A 23,135-nucleotide genomic window follows, 5' to 3' on the forward strand; every position below is an offset into this window, starting at 1 on the left:
ACGAAACGTAGGTCCACCACTACACTCCAGAATACAAACAAGCAAGTAAGGAGTGGCAGAGGAAAAGGGAGGCAGCACCAGTGAAACCCAAGACTAGACTGTCAACTGGCGAAGTTCTTACAACTGTGTTTCAATCAGTGAGGCATTTTGCTGATTGATTTTTTGCACGAGTGACGCACAATCAATGCTGCTTACTACTGTCAACTGTTGAACAAGACGAGAGCTGCATATCACTGCAAAAGATGAGAGCAATCGATTCGACAGTTCATCCTCCTCCGTGACAATGCGTGACCCCATACTGCAGCTCTGTCTCCAAGCTACAGGAAATGCACTGGACTACACTTGATCATCATCCTCACAGCCCGGTCTTATCACCCTGAGATTTCCATTTATTCGGACAGCCTAAAGTAGCTCTAGGAGGGCGACGATTTGAAGATGATAAGGGTGCGGATGACTTCGTGCGCAACTGGCTGGTGACACAACCAAGTTCTTTTTATGATGAGAGCATCAAAAAGCTGCCTATACGCTAGGACAAATGCATTTCGAAAGCAGGAGAGACTGTGTGGAAAAATAAATTATAATTGTCTTGATTTTTTCAATAAATGACTTTAAATAAAAAATAACATCCCCTTTATATTTGATGCACCCTCATATCATATGACCTGTTAAAATTTTCATTACACTCAATTGTGAATGTCATGCCCACCGCTGAACAGATTGCTTACAATTCTCAGAAAGAATAATTCAATTGCAGAAGCAAACACTTCTCAAGATTCGATACTCAAATTACCATAAATAAGCGAAGTTACCTTTGTTAACTACCAAACCAGTAGTTTACTCACATAACAGAGCTTTAATAGTTGAAAACTAATCACAAACCTTTGACTCGTCTGAAAATTTCTGAGCAGCCATAGTAATGAACCGCAAGTCTGCCTGATGAGCAATGACATCACTAACAAACTCCTTAGTGCTGTCAGTGCTGCTGTGTAATTTGTTCAGATTGGACAGAGATCGCTCCTTATCTTCAAGTTGCCTGCATGCTTTGTCCAGCCATGAATTAAATGTCAACAACTCAGACCTGTAATGGCAAAAACACATATGACTGTTCTGTATAAATGATGTGACTGAAACTGTTAATTATCAAGTGTAGGTTTATAATAAAACAGTTGAAACTTTGGTGGCCACTTGTTCACTTGGTTCTTGTTGTCACTTGTCTTACACCTATAGCTGAGCAGTTTTTCTGATGTCTAAGATAGACAATTCCAGCAACTCGGGTTGGGGATAAGTCAGAAAACCGCTACATGACTGTCAGCCAAAGATCCTAAGACAAGTGCCAACAGGTAAAGAGTTTGTGAGAATTGACACAATGAAACAGTGTTTTGCAGACATTAGAATCTCACAAATCAAGTTTCAAAGTAATGTAATACAGTGGAACTTTTCAGGACAGCCACACGGGTGGCCACACAAAGCTGCAAACGAAGAAAGAGTTGATAAAGATTAATGAGCGAGCGGTCAGATTTTACTTCGAGTTCCTCGAAAATTCTATAGTGATTTAAACCATTAACATAATTTCTGAAAGGAAGAAACTTATTGATAATGATTCCTAACATACTGAAGAACCAAAATCTGGAAACAGATTTCAGCTGCTGTCATTTTGGTAGCAGTTGATAACTTACTTAAAATGGCAGGAATTGCTAAAAACTACTCAAGTTTTACACAATTATTCTTCTTCCTCGAGGAGGCGTAGGAATCCAGTGAGAATCATATTTCTGCAAATTGGAACTGTGCCAGCCTAAGAAATCTGTCAGCAAAAAGATGTTGTCAGCTCCTAAATATCAGCAGGAAGGCACTGGCCCCTGATCTCCTATGTAATTGGCAAGGTTAAATTTTTGAAGTCAGATGCTTAGAGGACTGTGGCACTGACCAAGATATGAAAAGTATAGCCAATGCTATGTTCTGCACATTCAGTTTGAGCTTTGAGTCTGATAAGCAGCCCCAACTTTGTCATTGTCACGTGTGTCTCATTACCGTCATTCAGAGTCCACACAGGATACGATGGCCGATGCGCAGTGACCATTTTTCATCCAAAGCACTGGTCGAGCTCAATTGTTTGTTCAGAAGGGGAGACTGACCTTGTTTGTCCACTTTCAGCCAATCAGCAACGTGCTGCAATAACAGAATCATAGCACATGCCTTGCAATTTTTCTAAAACAATTTTACAGGAACTATTCAGTACAAAAAATTCAGTTTTGCATTTCTTATAGCTTTATATGTCAGCCTCACGAATATCTGCCCATCATTTTGTTAATGGTCATACTTAGTGTCATATTTCCATTTACGTAAGATACTGCACAAAATTCAAAATAGTTTGCAATGAATGGTGCTAACAAAAGCAGAGGCGACAGTAAATCTTTCTGAATGCTCACCACGCCAGTGTGGGTGTGGAGGGATTCCACTTAATATTTACAAAAACTGTGAGCATAGGCTTCAGTTTAGAATGGCACTTCCCCTCCAGTGCTCTGTATTTCCCTTACAGCACCTGCCCGCAACCCCCACCACTACCACTCTCCCCATACGTGCCCTGCCAATTGCACATCTATTGTACCACATTATTCTGTGTGGACTCTACCGCCTTCCAGTTAGTTGGAGTTAAGCTGTTTATCAGCTGGAACAGAATGCAGCAATGTTGCTCATGTATGTTTTCTGTTTCGTTCACCCAGCAAACGGAAGTAGCTCATGCTAAGACTGCAAACCAGCTGTGCCAGATATGTGGTAAGATTCACCAAAATCTCTGTCTGTCACTTGGTCTGCTCTCTATGGTTCAATATATTCTCCAACTTGATAGTAGTTTTGCATACTTAGTTATGGTTTCAATTCGTATTCTCTGTACACTTCATCACTGCATAAAGCCAGTGAAGACTGCCATCAACTAAATATTGTATGTTTCCTAATTCTAATTTCAGAATATACCAGTAAATTTGTTACTCCCTATTTTTTTCATATTAGAGTTGTGATAAGTTCCCACCTTGACATTATCTGAACATATCAGGGACCCCCTGCAAGGAGGAATGTTGCTGATGCCTCAACAGTTGGATATTGGATGGGAATCTATTTCAAATCCTAGTGGCTTGTTATTTGCCATATCTACAAACTGGGGTGCGCTCCTTATAATTTGCATTTTCACAGCAAATTACCTTAACAAATATATATGTATATACCTTTAGTGACAATCTTTTAAGTTTGTTTGTGCCATTAACTAAACATTAAAAGCAGCAGATATACATGGGCTAATGATCACAAGTGAAAGAATTGTTTTTGTTTTCTTCTCTCCCATTTTTAGGAGAAGAAAGTATGGCAAAAGGAAACGAAGAAAAGCCAAATAAACAGAAACAAAAGAAGAAAAGAGTAAACAAATTATGTAGGCTACAGGAAATTAATATGTAAAAAACAAACAGGAAAGGGTCATGTGAATGTAACATGGTGCTTGGACAGAGGATCCCAGGGGAACTCGGCACCTTCTCAACTTTGATTGTAGGAATGTGTGTCAGAGCACACTAAATTCCATTTTCTTAGGTTTTCTGCCTGCCTTTGTTACTTTTCCGTTGAAGCATTATTATTATTATTGTTATTTCTTTCTTTTATCAGACGTTATGTCTGGTCAAAAATGGAAAGTGACGCAGACCTTGATCAAGCGTGACTTCCTTTTAACTGTACGGTATATGTTATATTGCATTTAGGAACTTTCGGGTAATTGAACATGTATCAATAATTATGGATTTCTGTAGTTGTATATATAAGTTTGGATGTAGCTGTATTGCATTGATGTACTGGTGGATATTGTGTGGTATGACTCCTGTAGTTGATAGTATGATTGTCTATAATGTCAACTTTATCCTGATGCCACATGTCCTTGACTTCCTCAGCCAGTTGGATGTATTTTTCAATTTTTTCTCCTGTTTTCTTTTGTATATTTGTTGTATTGGGTATGGATATTTCGATTAGTTGTGTTAATTTCTTCTTTTTATTGGTGAGTATGATGTCAGGTTTGTTATGTGGTGTTGTTTTATCTGTTATAATGGTTCTGTTCCAGTATAATTTCTATTCATCATTCTCCAGTACATTTTGTGGTGCATACTTGTATGTGGGAACGTGTTGTTTTATAAGTTTATGTTTAAAGGCAATCTGTTGATGTATTATTTTTGCTAAATTGTCATGTCTTCTGGGGTATTCTGTATTTGCTAGTATTGTACACCCGCTTGTGATGTGATCTACTGTTTCTATTTGTTGTTTGCAAAGTCTGCATTTATCTGTTGTGGTATTGGGATCTTTAATAATATGCTTACTGTAATATCTGGTGTTTACTATTTGATCCTGTATTGCAATCATGAATCCTTCCGTCTCACTGTATATATTGCCTTTTCTTAGCCATGTGTTGGATGCGTCTTGATCGATGTGTGGCTATGTTAGATGATACGGGTGCTTGCCATGTAGTGTTTTCTTTTTCCAATTTACTTTCTTCGTATCTGTTGATGTTATGTGATCTAAAAGGTTGTAGAAGTGGTTATGAAATTGCAGTGGTGTAGCCGATGTATTTATATGAGTGATTGCTTTGTGTATTTTGCTAGTTTCTGCTCGTTCTAGAAAGCTTTTCTTAAATTGTCTACCTGTCCATAATGTAGGTTTTTTTATATCGATAAATCCCCTTCCTCCTTCCTTTCTGCTTAATGTGAATCTTTCTGTTGCTGAATGTATGTGATGTATTCTATATTTGTGGCATTGTGATCGTGTAAGTGTATTGAGTGCTTCTAGGTCTGTGTTACTCCAGTTCACTACTCCAAATGAGTAGGTCAATATTGGTATAGCGTAAGTATTTATAGCTTTTGTCTTGTTTCTTGCTGTCAATTCTGTTTTCAGTATTTTTGTTACTCTTTGTCTATATTTTTCTTTTAGTTCTTCTTTAATATTTGTATTATCTATTCCTATTTTTGTCTGTATCTTAGATATTTATAGGCATCTGTTTTTTTCCATCGCTTCTATGCAGTCGCTGTGGTTATCCAATATGTAATCTTCCTGTTTAGTGTGTTTTCCCTTGACTATGCTATTTTTCTTACATTTGTCTGTTCTAAAAGCCATATTTATATCATTGCTGAATACTTCTGTTATCTTTAGTAATTGGTTGAGTTGTTGATTTGTTGCTGCCAGTAGTTTTAGATCGTCCATGTATAGCAAATGTGTGATTTTGTGTGGGTATGTTCCAGTAATATTGTATCCATAATTTGTATTATTTAGCATGTTGGATAGTGGGTTCAGAGCAAGGCAGAACAAGAAAGGACTTAATGAGTCTCCTTGGTATATTCCACGCTTAATCTGTATTGGCTGCAATGTGATATTATTTGAATTTGTTTGGATATTAAGTGTGGTTTTCCAATTTTTCATTGCTATGTTTAGGAACATTATCAATTTAGGATCTACTTTGTATGTTTCCAATATTTGTAGTAACCATGAGTGGGGTTACTGCGTAGTGTAGCGACCTTTGTTTAGTTTCAGCTTGATATGTCACCTCTGCATCTATTATCAGTTGCTCTTTACATCCTCGTGCTCCTTTGCAACATACTTTTTGTTCTTCATTTATAATTTTGTTCTGTGTTGTATGTGTCATTAATTTCTGTGTAATGACTGAAGTTAATATTTTGTATATTGTTGGTAGGCATGTTATGGGGCGATATTTAGCTGGGTTTGCTGTGTCTGCTTGATATTTAGGTTTCAGATAAGTTATTCCTTGTGTAAGTGTATTAGGGAATGTGTATGGGTCTGCAATGTAACTGTTAAATAATATGTATGCTTGTGTCTGTATATGTGTGGATGGATATGTGTGTGTGTGCGCGACTGTATACCTGTCCTTTTTTCCCCCCAAGGTAAGTCTTTCCGCTCCCAGGATTGGAATGACTCCTTACCCTCTCCCTTAAAACCCACATCCTTTCGTCTTTCCCTCTCCTTCCCCTCGTTCCTGATGAGGCAACTGTTTGCTGCGAAAGCTTGAATTTTGTGTGTGTGTTTGTGTTAGTTTGTGTGTCTATCGACCTGCCAGCGCTTCGTTTGGTAAGTCACATCATCTTTGTTTTTAGATATGTTAAATAATTTAGTTAGATGTGAATGTGTTGAGGTGAACTTCTTTAGCCAGAAATTTGCTATTTTATCTTTTCCAGGGGCTTTCCAATTGTGAGTAGAATTAATTGCTTGGGTGACTTCATGTTGCAAAATTATCACTTCAGGCATTTGTGGTATCATCTTGTGTGTGTCTGTTTCTGCTTGTATCCACCGTGCATGCCTGTTATGTTGTACCGGGTTTGACCATATGTTGCTCCAGAAGTGTTCCATGTCTTATGTTTTGTGGATTGTCTATTTTAATGTGTGTGTTATCTATTGTCTGGTAAAATTTCTTTTGGTTTGTGTAGAATGTTTGGTTTTGTTTCCTTCTATTTTCACTTTTTTTGTATCTTCTAAGTCGTTTGGCCAATGCTTGTAATTTCTGCTTCTTTTCATCTAATTGCTCTATCGCTTCTTGTTGTGAGATTTTACCTGACCTTTTTCGTTTTTTTTTTTTTTTCTGGCATTTCATTTCTTATGAATTGTGTTAGCTGCCCGATGTCTTTTGTTAGTTTTTCTATTCTGATCTGTAGCCTGTGTTGCCATGCTGGTTTCGTGGGTTTCTTCTGTGTGTTGGTTGGTTCTGATCTCTGCCTAGTGTGTATATTTAGTGTAGTGAGTGCTCCTATATAAACCAGTAGTTGTAACTCTTCCATAGTTGTGTTTTCATTTATTTTGTTGTGTATGATTGTGTTGATAGTTTTTATTGTTGTTTCGACTTGTGGGTTATTTGGCGGTCTATGCAAGAATGCTCTAATGTCTGTATTTGTGTCTTTGTATTCTATATATGTCAGCTGAAATTTTTCTTCTATATCTAACACATAAGGAGTACACACTGTAACTTACTTGAATTTTGAAAGCTCATCACGCGCAGTCCCAAGTTTTCTGAGAAGGCGTTCTGTACGTTCTGTGGCACAATCATAGCGTGTCTTCAAGGAACGCCCATTCTTTTCAACTGTTGACACCTCATCAGCTGACAGTACATCTCTTCCAGTTGAAACAAGCTGTCGTACCTGGTCCAAGCAAGTTGCAATCGGTCGGGAGTGGGCCTCCAGGTCGTCCTTCACTTGCTGCACCATAGAAAATAAAATAAATGCTGGTAAATACCACAAAATATGGAAGACATAATCATTAATTTTGTTGGAAACAGGAAGGTTTGTCTACATTTCAACAAATATGACAAGTTCCCTCTTCCTCCAATTTATGCTTAATGTTATTTCACACTAGTCATCATTTGTTCCAATCAGGATTTATCTGCAATCATCCTCACATCTTACATGAATATGTACTAAAGTTTTGTCTGGCAGTCTTAAGACAACTGAAGCATAAATTATTGTGGCAACATATATCTCTTACATATTTTATAAATTCTCAGTGGCATGCAAAAAACCTCCAGGAGGAAATTTGTATAGAAGTCTAGTTCCTACACTTATTTTCTTACTGCAAGTGTACAAAAAGCTTCCACAAAACGGACAATGCATACAACTATGTAAGTTAAGCAAAGATACTATTTCCTCATTTGTACGAGTCGTCACTGATTTTCCTCTCCATGTAATGCATAGTAGAATATTGTCACATGAATGGTGTTTCCTGTCTTCCAAACAATGAGAATAAGTCAGTGCAGGATTAGAGTTTTGTTTATTAATATTCATTTACAAAATCAAAGATTTTATGGCAACAAAGCTGAATATACTTTGATTTGTGTTGGACACTTTCACATTTCTTTAAATTTTATTGTGAAGGTCAATGCTGTTCCTACAAAGCAATTTTGAGCATTTTAACATAAAATTAGGCGAGTGCAAAACTCAAGGAAGAGCTACAAAGAGGAGAAATTCATCATCTATCCATATAAATAGGAATACATTTCATTCATTATGGAGCACTCAAAACATATGTAACGATCTTTCTATAATATTGCGTATTAAGCAGTAGGACTCTTAGCCAAGATTCTTTATTTAGTTTTTCTTTTTTTTTTTTCAGGCTTTCAAATATGATGCAATGTAATTGTACACAGCTACTGTATGTGATTGACATACTGACTATTTGAAAACATTAGAACAGTAGGTGGCTCTTATTAAGCAACATCCATGGATCATTTCCACAGCACACTGAGTAAGTGGTGTTTATGATCAATTAGGCAGCAAGATGGAGGTTGGAAAAAAAGTATAAGAAAATGAATAAGAAGAAGAAGAAGAAGAAGAAGAAGAGAGCTCTTGTGGCAGAACAATGTGCCTGTTAGTAAATTGGCCATTTTTAATTTCCTAATTTCAAGAAATGACTTGCAGAGAATTAATTTTTACAGAATGAGTAACTTATAAGTGCTGTATATGTAACTTAGCTTCTTGTTGACCCAAATGCCTTGATCTCAATAGCGATTATGCTAAGGAAGGGTCAAGCAAGAGAGATATATAGATAGTTTCCTTGTTATGTTTTATAAGGAAATGGCAATATACCTTCCTATATTCAACGCACAACTTTGTCATCATACTACAAGGTTATTGATAAATACCTCTGGGGTTTCAGAAGACAACTGCGCAAAAACTACAAGACATTTGGAAAAAAGCATATCAGTGGATATAGCATCCCTAAAAGTTTTAACCTACATTACAGGTTCTCAAATATAGGAACTGTTTAAGATGTGAAAATGTAATATGTGCATACAATTCATTCAAGTTACCGACTAAAGGGCCCTGGAAGGTGCAACAGCAGCCAGCTTTGTAAACCCTGTTCATTACGTTGCCTATTTGCAAGCATTAACTAATTGGATGCTACAGCACCGAGCAGATGATTTGTTTACATGTTCTGAATGCCTGCCCCTGACTGCAACTATGCCACAGCGTTAGTTAAGAATTGAAACTCTGAGAGACTTCATCCACTGTTCTGTGTCATTTTTCTGTATCACTTGTAGTTTTATGAAACAATCATCTTCTGAAAGCCGAGAAGTATTTACATATACCCTGAATTATTTCCTTTATAACTATTTTATTGGCCACCCAAGTATTCATCAGTTCATACTGAAAGCATACAATAAAAAAAAATACTGCTTCAACTTTTCATCTTCATACCAACAAATCTATTATTTACTTGGAACTGTTGTCATTATCACAAAACAATACTGACCTTGAGAGTGTTTATTTGGTTCCGTAGATCATCAGTATTTTCCGCAACATTTCCTTGACTTGCAATGCGATTCTCTGTATTTGAGAGCCACATCAGCAACTTTGACAGTGTCTCATCACAATGTTTATATTTTTCTTCCACAGCTTGCTGTGCAGATAACACACAATAACAAAATTTTAACATTATATTTTTTTTTTTTAAATTGGTCTTTCAAACATTTTTATATCCACATTTCGCCCTTTTTGACTTTTTAAAAATTCAAAGGTTAATAATTTGCTTTTTCCCTTCTTCCATGTATCATCTATACTCCCACAAGTTAATCCACTGGCACTAAAGACTATCCCCACATAAACCAACATAACTGAATGAAATTACAGATGATAAGAACATTTGACTACAGTCAAGAACTCATCTTCTATTTTATTTAATAAAAGGAAAGAATGTCATATAAGCAATTAATCTCCGTAACACACAGCATTAAATTCAGATCTACTTTTTAAATTTTCTTTACTTTTATTTGTTATGTATATGACCAACGATTCTTTTTTAAGACTGAGTGCTAGTGTCAGAAAGAAGAAATCAATCAAGTAATGAATCAGTTAATGCTGCTCAAAATAAATATCTTTCTATTAATTCATAAAAAAGAGTAACTCATGCAGAACATAACTAACCATAAAGCCCCAACAGAGAATGTGACATCTGCGAAAAGTTTGCATAACCACTCATGCAGGCTTACTTGAAATGCGTTTCCTCCCATGCTCAAAAACTGGCAGGAATCTACACACTAAACAACACTGCACGAAACACAAAGAATCAGAGCAATACTATCAGTAACCACAGAAATTTCTTTACAGTTCCTTAAAACCAGACAGCAATTAAACAATTTCTCAGATTTGACAAAACAAGCCAATACTCCAGAGAGCAGAGAACTTCTGAAGGCAGGTTTGCAAACCAATTTCTGAAACTCCCACATCCAGAAGAAAATAACTTGTATAGAGAATGACAGAGGCAACAGATGAGAGGATTCTGACAACACGGCAACAAACCACTCAATCCCACTCACACAGATTGTTACAGTTAGTATAATAATTTAGTATTATCGTTAAGTACGTAATCTAGTTTGAAATTATTTGTACATATAGTAAAAGCCTGTAAACAAACAAAAATAATTACACAACAGAAAGGAATACTAGTGGTCATGATCATCAGTTCAACACTAGACTTAGCTTTAAAACATCAAAATTTGAATAATTCAGTTTTAATTAAAGAAGTTAATAGATCAAAAATGCAAAACATTCAAGGCAAAAACTTAAATGACTACTAACATGATTATTTTGAAGCTACAAAAGATACAAAAATATAAAATAGATCATTTCTAATTTGAACATTTCATTCACAAAAGGAGGTACTATACTAAAACCTAAGCGCTATTAGTAATGTTAGGAGGAGCGGGTTACAGCATTGCCGGGCATAGCAATTAGCATTAAAAGAACAGCAATACATTAAATGATGTTAGTCACTAGCAGATATTTTCAGGATCATTAAAATATTAGCATTTCAAATAACCACTTCAGAAATTTCACTTTATAGCTGCACATCAATTATGTGCTATAATTTAATCATCTGCTCATTCCACGCATTAAAAACAAATTAGTATCACATAAGCCAAAGCGTCTGCTCTCAGACATCTGTAACAAGATGAGAATTACAAACAATTAGCACTACTAATGTAGGTATTACTTTTGAAAAATTAAGTCATAGTAACTATCAAATTTAATGAGATTCAACTTCCAGACACACATTTCATACAGAGAAGGAAAAATATGAAGCAGCACACAAATGCAAATGAGGAAAGTTTTACAAGAGATGAAACATGTCAAGGGACGAAAAAGATTTAGGAAGACCATTCAATGAAAAACACAGTCAGACGAGAGTAATTATTGCTCACAACTCTCAAAGATGCTTATGTGAATTTATAGGAAGAAAGTTCCACTTGTGCTGAAGTACATGGTAAATTTTGTAGAGCTCCTGCAAAACTTTCCGTTCTTTGCCATGCATTAGTGCAAAGCTGCCCCAACACTGCGAAGCTGAATCATTCCATTAGCTATCCTGAACACACACACATTGAAGCATAAGCATGCACACATACAGTGCCATTTGTTAAAAAATAAATAGCGTGGGATTCTTTTTATTTGTGATGACTAGTGAAAACAGATATTAGCCCTTTATGACATGTGCATGCTGTGTAACTGACTTTATATTACTTAAGATGACATAATTTATCACATTAGTTTGGATGGGCAATGAATGCAAAGCACTTTTAGTTTTTATTGCACTCCAGCATGTTAACTGTCAACAACTAATTGCAGTTAAAAATGTTTAGACCTGTGCCTGATCTTATACATAATTTAGTAGGTTACTTTAAAACACAATTAAATAATGAATAAAAAATTAAAACTAATGTCAACTAATGTCAAACATCATCAGATTTAATGCTGGTGTTTTGTTTTTTTCTTTTCGTTCTTTCTTGTAAACAGTAAGTGATTATTATCAGTATTTTACATACAATCCGGAAAGAGTGTAACAATAGCTTCAAAAATGTTGCTCCAATTAATATCTACTGTTGCCATTTAAAACAGCATGCCTCCAGTGAATAAAATACAGGTCTGTTTCCTTAGAACAACATATAAAACCTTACATTTCCTATTATGGCTTCATTCCATTATATATGTGACAATCAAGAGAAAGATGCATTGTGTTGTTTGGAATATGATTTGGTGCAATTCACTATATTATTGTTATTATTATTATTATGTAAGTGTAATATTCTTCAAAAATGAAAACACTGGAGATGATTGAAAATGCTGCTCAGTTATTAAACATTTTTCTTTCAGCAACATGTCAAGTTAGAAATGATTTTAAGCAAAAGCTACTGAAATTAAAGTTTAGCATTACAGTTATAAAACAGTAAACAAAACTTGAATGCAGACTTACTCTGGCCTGCGCAGGCAGGATGTACCCACGCTCTAGGGCCTTTGTGAAATCAATAGATTTTCCTGTTGTCGTCTCAAGCAATCGTCCAGCATCTTGATCAACAAGACCTTCTGGACCAACTGCCTCAGACAAAGTCAATATGCGCCCTGTAGATACATCTTTCACCACTGTTGTTGAGGTATCTATAAGATTAGATGCTAGAGACTCACGAAGAGTTAAGCGCCGCCGCTCTGTTACACCACCTGCAGCACAGAATGGATCACGGAAACCTCCTGTAGTTGGATTGTACAATGAGAAAGTTATAGCTTCAATCAGACATAGTGCACGACTTGGTGTTGTCAACAACCCTGTATCTAAAGCAGCAGCTAAGGTGTAAAGACGAGATGTTTCAGAGTCGAGGACACTGCTCTTCTCTGAATCAATTAACCCTTTGCGGAATGCTTCCGGCAAGCGAACAAGTCTTTTCTTCAATTTGTCTTTCACAAGAGCTGAATCAGGATCTATTAAGCCCAATGTAACTGCCTCTTTTAGTGTTAGAACTTCATGTGATTGTGGATCAGTAAAACGACCTGTTGATATGTCCAAATGACCCCCTTCTACAGCTGCATCAAAAGTCAGTGGTTCCCTTAAAAACACAACAGTTCCCTGTTCAAATATAATGCACAGCGATTTCACTTTGCCTGTCTGTGGATCAAATGCTGCACGCCGATTCATGTCAATCAGCCCATCTGTTATAGCCTTCTTTAGAGTGCGGAAGCGTCCAGTCTGAGGGTCTTTAATAACAGCAGATTCAGGATCAATCAATTCATTGCGTATTGCTTCTTCCAAGGTGCACTCGTGTGACGTCCTGGGGTCCTTAAATGTACCACGCTGGAAGTCAATTGATCCACGCCTTACAGCTTGCTGAAATGTTATTGGACGATCTACAGTCAAAAGCAGCCCCCTTTCAAAAGCAACATCAATAGTGTAAGACCGCTTTGTTTTCGGATCTGCCACACGGCCTCTCAAAACATCTATAGAACCATCTTCAATAGCTGAGTTGACACTCTTGAGCTTGTTACTAACAGGATCCTTCATTGCTGTAGTGTTTGGATCTAAAAGACCATGTAATAGTGCCTGTGACAAGTCCAAATTATCATTAACTTGTGGGTCAACGAAACAACCTGCCTCTGGTCGGTAAAGGCCATACTTTACAGCCTCTTCAATTGATAGTGGCCTGCGAGAAGTAACAATAAGACCTTTCTCTTTTGCTTCTTTCAATGACAGGGTCTTCTTTGATTCAGGGATCTTGTAGAGACCCTTTTCATCATCAATTAACCCATTCAGAATAGCTTCTTCAAGTTTCATATATTTACCAGTCTTAGAGTGCTTCACAATTGAGATAATTGGATTAATCAGTTCTTCTTTGCAAGCATCACTTAAAGTCAGCTTCCTACCAGTAGATGGATGAACAAATCGACCAGTGGCTGAGTCGTACAGACCCATTGCAATTGCTTCATACAACCCAAATGCTGCACTCTCAATGTCCACAATAAGACCCAGTTCCATAGCTTGTGAAAGTGGGATTGTGCAGTCAGATCCTGGTTCACGAAAAACACCTGCCCTTCTGTCTATTATACCAGCTCTGCACGTCTCTACCAGTGACAACAGGCGTTCAGAGCGACGGTCCCAATAGCACGGTAACTGAGGATTGATAATTGACCGCCGTATAGCTTCGTGCAATGTCACTTTACGACCCGTATTTGGATCTGTTAGCTTACCACTCGCCTCATCGTACAAGCCCTGATGAATAGCTCTCTGTACTGATACAGCTGCTTTACTATCCACCAACAGACCAGTAGCAAATGCCTCTGATATTGGTACACTGATGTCCCCTCGAGTAAAGTCTTTCACTTTTGCTGTCTGTCCATCAACAAATCCTGATTTTATAGCTTCTGCAAGAGACAGTTTCTTCCAAAACCCACTTCTTGTATCCTTCACATGAACTGAATCCGAGTCTATGAGGTTGTTCTCAACAGCATAGGCCAATGTGACACGTTCTCCTGTGCTGGGATCGAGAAACAGTCCTGTTTCCTCATCAAAGATTCCTTTGACTAAAGCTTCACTTAGTGTTAAAGGCGGGTGAGCCTCTATCAGCAGACCTTGTTCAAAAGCTTCCTGGAAGTCCAGCTTTCCATCTCTACCTTTGAGAGCACCAGCTTTTGCATCCACAACACCTGAAATTTGAAGCAGACAAATTAGGAAATTTGTATGATTTTTTTTGTACGTTTTTCCTAACAGGTTAAAGTTACATTGTAATTGTATAAGTAAAAAGTGAATGCCCACGTTCTTGTTATTAAAAATCTATACTATAGCAATTTTACACAAAAAAATTCAACCAGCAAGCGGTGCTCTCCTTATTAACTCCAATGCAGTTCCATAGAACAATGAATTTGAGGTTAACATGTACCTGCATCGCTATTTGATGTAATACGAGCATTACAAATATAAACAGATGCATCGAATGTAAAGCAAATAAATATAATGGAAACTATGGATCAAAATCATAAAACACTAGTTATAATAAGACTACAATGGCCACTCACCTATCTCATTGAAAAAACAGTCAAAAAATATTTACCATTATTTGAATATTACAAAAATCAAATTGGAAATTATGTTGTTCTCTGGCAAGAGACCTGTCTGTTCAAGGTTCTTTTAACAGATGAGTTATCACTGGATTTTTATTTCAGCAGAAAAAAATTATTTCATTTTGTATTTTTGACAGGTGTTAAGCAAATTCTTTTCTCTACTGCACTTCTTTGGTTCAGAAGATGTAAATATGAAAGAACAATTTGATATAATCAGGACCAAAGAGACAGAAAAATTAAGTTTTTCACCTTCCTCTACCCAAAGCATTTGGCAGTCGGCCTCATTTTGTTACAGTGGTCATAGTACAAAACTCCCAAGATTATTATAAATATATTTTTGTTAACCTGGTCAAAGACTGCAATTAATTTATTGATGAGTCAGCAAAGAAAATCTATTAACATCATATGTATAAAACATTTAATTTTCATTTGTGTTAAAACTGCTAGTGTATAAGAAAGAAAATGTCACTCATTTTGACACAATTCATTTGCAAATTTAAAATAAAATTCAAGTAATATTAATAATAATAATAGTAGTAGGAGGAGGAGGAGGAGGAGGAGGAAGAAGAGGAGGAGGGGGGGGGGGGGGTAGCAGTAGCAACAGCAGCAGCAGCTATTCACACAGCACTTCATAGCACAAACACATTCTTACCTTCTTCAACAGCACTTGCAAATGTGACTACCTTTCCTGAATCTGTTCGAACGAGAGTTGAAGCAGGGTCTATAATACCTTTGTAAATAGCTCTATCAGTGGGCAACTTCTCATGGGTCTCTGGAGTTGTAAATCGACCAGATTTAGGATCATAAAAGCCCTGCACAGAAAGAGAAACTAAGTAACATATTTCATGTGCATGTGCAGTGGATTTAAAATACTCATATTGTATACACAAAAATGCATAAAACAATTTATCTTCCTTACACAAAACCATTAAAATTTTCTCAAATTTTCACAATCAACAGAGTATACCACCTGCACATTTAATTTAAAACTTCAGTATTGCTTTACACCATAGCTCCCATCTCAAATTAAGACAAAATCAAAATTGCTATTCTGTCATACATTACATTCTCACTTTCAGTAATCATATGCAGTGATCGTGGTTAATCTTCAGCAAAGCTCACATCATGCCTTGTTGGTAGCAGGTGACTGAAGTTAAATATACACATGAATAACAAACCTCTAATATAATCAAGAATGTAATTACCATAAGTGTAAACACAATCTAGCTACACCACATAAGAATGAGATTTACATATTTGAATAAACTGCATAAAATCTGGAATAATCTGTGAACAAAAGAGATCCTGCATGGCAGCAGAAGCAACAGCACCATGACTACCACCACCAACACACAAATAGGTTTACGCCTGTTACTTCACTTAATTACATATAGATTTTTCTTAATGCTATACCATGCCTGGCTGTATTCTTTCCAATAATAGAAACTTTCGCACATTCTGTTAGATAACTCTACAACTCAGGGAAATTTTGTCACTTCCAACAAGAACAACAGAACAGTCAAATTTCAAATTATTGGACAAAAATAAATTAATACATCTTGTGATGTATTACGTTTGGTAGGTTTGGAATTTTTAATATACGACTATTCTTATTGAGTTAGCAAATATTCTGTGTAATTCTGATTAAGATTTGATAATTACGAGTTTATTAGAAACAGTATGAGAGATAAGCAGGTCACAAATATTGCTTGGAAGAGAAGATATGCAGCGGTGTCACCATAGACATTCAAACCTGCTCAGTAAACTGAGTCGCTGCCCAGACTACTTTAAAATCACGATGGCCAGGGGTGGCAAAGGTGACAAGGCGAATATTCAACGGTGGTACAAATAGTGGTACAAATCACACTGCTGAAGCACCAACTTGCCAAGATTGTCCGTTTAAAATTTTAGAAAGCATTTTGTAAATGGAGCAAAGCAGCAATCAGTATAAAATGCTAAAAATTAATAAAAACAATCTTGATCACATTTTCAGATTTTTATTAGTTAGCAACTGGTTTCAGCCCTTTCCTCAAACCATCTTCAGGTCTTTCCCCACCGTTATGACTGGTGATGACAGCAGACAGAGTGAGACCTGTGGAAGTGAGGATGACCTCAGTGACATTCTCACTTCTCCATCTGCTGCCACCAGCAGCCGTAATGGCGGAGAAAAGCCTGAAGATAGTCTGAAGTAGGCTGAAACCGGTTGCTAATGAAAACAAATTTGAAAACATGATCAAAACTGTTTTTATTGATTTTTACAACTATCAATAATTGTAAAAATATAAGCTTAGTAGATTCAACTAATAATTTATCTGTATGCATTGTATCATAGGCCAACATGTCATGTGACCGTATCAAATGAAAACTCAACAATAATGCGGTTCTATAACGTTTCTGTTGACAGATAACCTAATCTCAAAGTGAAAAATAGTACAAGACATCTAAAAGATACAGGTTTGAAACAGAGAGACAGCGAAGGTAGTTACCTTGAACACGGCCTCCGGCAATGAAAATTTTCTCTTTGCGGGAATGATCAGCCCTCGCTCCAGAGCATCGTAGAAATGCATTTCAGCTCCACTGGTTGGATCTGTTGCTGTGCCAGCTTTAGGATCTACGATACCGGCACAAACTGCTTCTCGTAGACTGATGATGTCCCCTGAGCGTGGGTCCTTAACAGCCAGAGTATCACTGCTTATATCCCCACGTCGCAATGCCTCTTCCAGAGTTATACGTTCACCATCTAATAACAGGAGACCAGATTGTGGTTCGTAACAGCCTTGTGCCAGAGCTTCAGGAAGGGACCACGGCCTTCTTGTGCTCAATAGTAGACCTTTGCTAAGTGCAACATCCAGAGTTACACCTGGAGCAGGCCGTGTCAGCATCCCACGCCGAGCATCTAGCAGTCCTATCACCATTGCATCTCTTACTGGCACAAGTCGATCCGACACACTGTCCTTCACTCTTACTGATGACACATCAATCAGACCACTGTCTATTGCATCTTGTAGTGTTACATCTTCCCCAATAGCAGGATCTTCTATGAGTCCAGTGCGAGGTGAATAGTACTCTTCAGAAATAGCGTCAATCAGTGACAGCGTGATTTTGTTTGTTACAATCAGACCTTTACTTAGAGCTTCATCTAAAGTCAGTAATTTGCCTGTAAACGTGTCACGCATTTTACCCACCTTGGGATTCAGAAGCTTCGTTGTTAAAGCATCGTCCAGTGAGATTAAACTGTCAGCTCTAGTGTCCTTGCACTCTGTAATGAAAGCATCAACCATTCCACGTTTCACAGCTTCTTCAACATCTATATTCTGGTTTGTAAGAGGTTCTTTTATTAAGCCAGTAGTGGGATTGTAATAACCTTTACGAATCACAGCTTCTAGAGAAATTGGTTTTCTGTGACCTGCTATAACATACCCTTTAAGGAATGCCACTTTGAATTCTATTTCAGTTCTTGTATCTACGTTTACTATGACTCCCCTATTAAGATCAACAATGCCAACTTCAATCGCTTCTGATAATGGTATTATGTCATCAGTTTCTGGATTGCGAATATTCACAGACTCCGGATCCAAAACTCCCATCTTTATAGCATCAACAAAGCTAAATTTTTGTCCTGTTTTTGGATCCTCTATGTCACCTGTCTGGGGATCATAATGTCCATCTTGCACAGCTTCCTGAAGTGTTATAGTTGGTTTCATTTTCTTTGAAAGAGATTCAGATGTGTGTGGCTTCTCAATAATCCACCCTAATTTGACAACTTCAGAAAATGGTACTTTTCTTCCTGTCCCAGGATCCACCATGTGACCCGTATGACGGTCAATGACGGGAACCTCGAGTGCCTCACGGAGTGTGACATATGCATTTGGCTTCTTGCTCAATAAATCTCTGACAAGGACTAGATCTGGACTGAGCACATCACACTGATAAACCAGATCATCAAATCTAATTACTTCTCCTGTAGCAGGGCTTACAAATGACTCCAGTGCCACATTGTAAGCACCAACATTTAGTAGTTTCTCAGGAGTCAAATAGCGAACAACAGTCACCTTATATTGCTTCTTTTCATCTACAAGATTAACATGAGTCTTGCTTAACACTTCAATTTTACTATCCTGTGAAATGACATTATTCAATAGTGCTTCATGCACTGTGTATAACCTACTGTCATTAGGCACCAGAATATTCACTACACACTTGTTGGGATCTATGAGGCCATCTGCCACTGCTTTACTGATGGAAACCACAGGCAACTTTGTTTTACTTTCAATTTTAATTTCTGGTGGCTGTTTGTTTCTCTCTGTTAATACACCTCTAGTTGGTGTTATTAGTTTTTCTGGCTGGGTTGGTGTGTCTAATTGTTTCTGCTTGTCCAGTGGTGAAACTGAAGGTGCTTCTGTCCCTTCTTCTGTTAATTTTGCTGCAGATGGAGATTGCTTATCACCACCAATCAATGATATCTTTCCCTTCTCAGATTTCACAGGACTTTTTTGTTGTTCACCAGACTGTACTGTGCTTTCCCCAGGGGTGATCTCTCCTCCTTGTACTTTCATGCGATTACTCTTCACGTCTGACATAACAGCGCCCCTTGCATTTTCATCACCTGTTGTTTTCTCGAGTTTCTCTTTGACAGCTCCTACCACTGCCATTCCTGCTAAAACAGGAGCACCAAGTACTGCCAGAAGTCCCATTTTAGCTGCTTGCTTCACAGAAATCTTTGAGCCCGTTTCTGGTTCTTTTACAAACTGACCCGTCTTTGGGTCTAGCAATCCTTCTCTTAGAGCTTCCTTTACAGTGACAGGTTTTGAACGAACCACATCATACACAACTGAATCCTTGTCGATAAGGCCAGCATTCACAGCTTCCTCAAATGAGTATGCTTTTGTTGGTGAATCTGGATCTCTGAAACATCCTGCAGCTTCATCATACAGTTTCTCTGAAGCTTCCAATACATTAAGCTTTTTAGTTCTTTTATCACCACCATCGACACTGTCAGGCACAGCTTCAATCAATCCATCACGAATTGCATCAGCTATGGGCATTACACGCCCTGACTCTGGATCTGTGTATGTGCCAGCACTTAGATCAATGAGTCCACGTGCGATGGCATCTCCAAAAGATACCTTAATTTCACGTGTTGTGAATTGCTGTTTCACCTCGGACTCATCACGAACTATGCCGCGGCGTTTTGCTTCCTCTAGTGTCATAACTTCACCTGTCAAGGAGTTCTTTACTTCTGATGGGCTAAGTAGTGTATACCCCTGGAGGAGTTCAATTGTCTTTGTTGTTATTGTATGATAGGAAGTTACAGTTTCTGTAACTGCAGTTAAACTACCTGGAGAGGAAAAAAAATCATTGTAATGAAACAGAAACATGAAAATTAAAATCTCAAAACACAATTGAAAAGCAGTTAAATAACCTGTTGCTGAAGGTTCAAATGTCAGTGCATGCTGACCGGGTTTAACAATGAGTAGGCCATTCTCAACAGCCTCTGTAATTGGGACTTGCTCACCAGTCTGTGGGTGCTTCATGGTACCTCGCTCTGCATCAATTAGGCCCCTTTCGAGGGCCACCCCCACATCCACACTTAATGGTGAAGCAGGGTATGGAAGAGCCATAATGAAATCTGAACTAATGGCCTGTTCCAGAGGTTGTCTGTCACCTGTTACAGGGTGACGAATTTCCTTCCTACAAATAAAAATAAATGCATATCAACCTTTTTCCTCATAATGTAACACATTGTACACACCAAAATCTTCGAACAGATATTTTGTAAAATTATTAACATTTAATCCTTCCTCGCTTGCTCCTGACTGGAAAAAAAAAAGGGTCGTGCACGATTTAAGGCAAAACGATATCAAAGTTCAACAGCAAAGGAATCATAAGAAACTTAGGTACTATCTTCTTAACTTCACAAGTTGGTTCTCCTTTAAGCACGTCTATACATGGAGAAAAAAAAAGAGGAAGTAACTAGATTTCTAGGTCATCACACTGCAAGAGCTCAACAGAAACATGCATGAAGTGTGTGCTCTTTCTAATTCCAGAGTAAAAATTTTGCAAAATTTACACTGATCTACTCATAAAAGCACTACAGCAAGTCTTCACTGTTGCATATTTCTATTTGCCACACAATAATCATTTGAGTCAGTCCAACATATTTATTTCCTTTCAAGTAAACTTTTGCTCAAATAAATTTGGCAGAGAACAACTAATACACTATGCCAACGGAAACAATTTCTTTTCAGACAAATAAAAGGAATGTGAGCTGAATACCTCTGAACATCAACAAGTCCACGCCTCAGAGCCACAGGGAATGTCATTCCTGCTGGTGGAAGTGGCTGGGCACCTGGTGGAGGTGCTTTACCTTTTCGACTCGGGAAGAGCTTCGCATCCTGTGAAGCTGTCACAATACTAACTGGGCCATCAAATGTCTGTACTAGACACTTTTCATCATCAATGACTCCCTGAGGGGAAAAAGAAACACCATCAGCAATGTTATTAAGTATTGGTCACATGAGCAACCAATTAGATTTTCACCTTACATTCAATAGCTATTTCTGATCAATCTTCACGAGTGATTCTTCACTGAAGATAATAAACTACTATGCTATTAAAACTACATTATGTTTTATACACACCTCAGCAACTGCCTCCTCAAGAGTGATCTTCTTATTTGTGTGTGGAACAACAATGGGAGAGAACTGGTCAACTATTTCACACAACATAGCTTCTTTCAAAGTTAGGTATGCTCCAGTTTCTGGATGAACAACCTTGTTTGTCCTAGGATCAACCAGACCCTGGTGCACAAGTTCAGGTAGTGAGAGACTGCGAGCAACTGGCACGAGTATGCGGCCCCCTGGGCTCGATGGGTCTAAAACTCCTCTGTGAAGTGCCTCACGCACTGTCAAAACATCTCCACGTTGTGGGTCCACCACTGCACCATGATCTCCATTCACACGTCCTAGCACCACAGCTTCAGATAATGACAGAGACTCTCCCTGCATAAAGTGAAAAAAATAATTAATGTAATAATCACTTCCAGCAGAAAACAAAAGTATCATAATGGTACAGTATAATGATTATTTTCTTACTGAATTTCAAAAAATAGCTACAAAACTAGGAAGAGGAGGTGTGAAAAGCTAAAAGGGATACTTTTCTGCAGAATAGGGATGCACAGCTTGCAGCCTGTGGGCTTCCTCATTCTTGCTGAATCAATTGAGATTCCTCTTCCAAATTAAATTGTGTACATAATGTTTCTATAAAAATACATTTTTGTAATGATATTTGTTAAATAAAATGAATATTTGAGAAACAAATGATGCGAGCATTTTTCCTTGTGGGCCATGTAATGACAGTGAGAAGTTTGTGGCCCATGGTACTATCAATTCTGTACACCCCCCCCCTGATGTAGAACAAAAAGAACAGTTTACACTCATTTACACATGCAGAGTGAACATAAAGTATTGTACACAGGAAGTGGCAAACTCTGAGGGAGCTAATAATTTTGACTACAGGAATCACTGCCATCTAATAAGTACTTTCTCTCCATATGAATCACTGCCATCATGTAACCCAGAATCTACTATGTAGGAATCAACATGGATTCCGGAAACAGCGATCGTGTGAGACCCAACTCGCGTTATTTGTTCATGAGACCCAGAAAATATTAGATACAGGCTCCCAGGTAGATGCTATTTTTCTTGACTTCCGGAAGGCGTTCGATACAGTTCCGCACTGTCGCCTGATAAGTAAAGTAAGAGCCTACGGAATATCAGACCAGCTGTGTGGCTGGATTGAAGATTTTTTAGCAAACAGAACACAGCATGTTGTTATCAATGGAGAGACGTCTACAGACGTTAAGGTAACCTCTGGCGTGCCACAGGGGAGTGTTATGGGACCATTGCTTTTCACAATATATATAAATGACCTAGTAGATAGTGTCGGAAGTTCCATGCGGCTTTTCGCGGATGATGCTGTAGTATACAGAGAAGTTGCAGCATTAGAAAATTGTAGCGAAATGCAGGAAGATCTGCAGCGGATAGGCACTTGGTGCAGGGAGTGGCAACTGTCCCTTAACATAGACAAATGTAATGTATTGCGAATACATAGAAAGAAGGATCCTTTATTGTACGATTATATGATAGCGGAACAAACACTGGTAGCAGTTACTTCTGTAAAATATCTGGGAGTATGCGTGCGGAACGATTTGAAGTGGAATGATCATATAAAATTAATTGTTGG

At 37.7% G+C, this 23,135-nt stretch overlaps 1 protein-coding gene across 1 annotated transcript in view; it reads right to left on the reverse strand.

Annotated features, from left to right (window-relative positions):
• The window catches only part of LOC126195243 (microtubule-actin cross-linking factor 1), a 503,782-nt gene that overhangs the window by 177,615 nt on the left and 303,032 nt on the right, over positions 1-23,135 (reverse strand). Inside the window, exons 30-38 of the mRNA XM_049933770.1 lie at positions 21,533-21,892; positions 21,168-21,358; positions 20,314-20,582; positions 17,378-20,229; positions 15,544-15,703; positions 12,262-14,477; positions 9,268-9,414; positions 6,994-7,217; positions 880-1,078 (exon numbers count right to left, since the gene is read on the reverse strand). Of these exons, the coding sequence (XP_049789727.1) occupies positions 880-1,078; positions 6,994-7,217; positions 9,268-9,414; positions 12,262-14,477; positions 15,544-15,703; positions 17,378-20,229; positions 20,314-20,582; positions 21,168-21,358; positions 21,533-21,892 (6,618 nt within the window). The remainder of the gene's footprint in view (positions 1-879; positions 1,079-6,993; positions 7,218-9,267; positions 9,415-12,261; positions 14,478-15,543; positions 15,704-17,377; positions 20,230-20,313; positions 20,583-21,167; positions 21,359-21,532; positions 21,893-23,135) is intronic.

Source organism: Schistocerca nitens, chromosome 7, assembly GCF_023898315.1.
Source record: "Schistocerca nitens isolate TAMUIC-IGC-003100 chromosome 7, iqSchNite1.1, whole genome shotgun sequence".
Taxonomy (NCBI): domain Eukaryota; kingdom Metazoa; phylum Arthropoda; class Insecta; order Orthoptera; family Acrididae; genus Schistocerca; species Schistocerca nitens.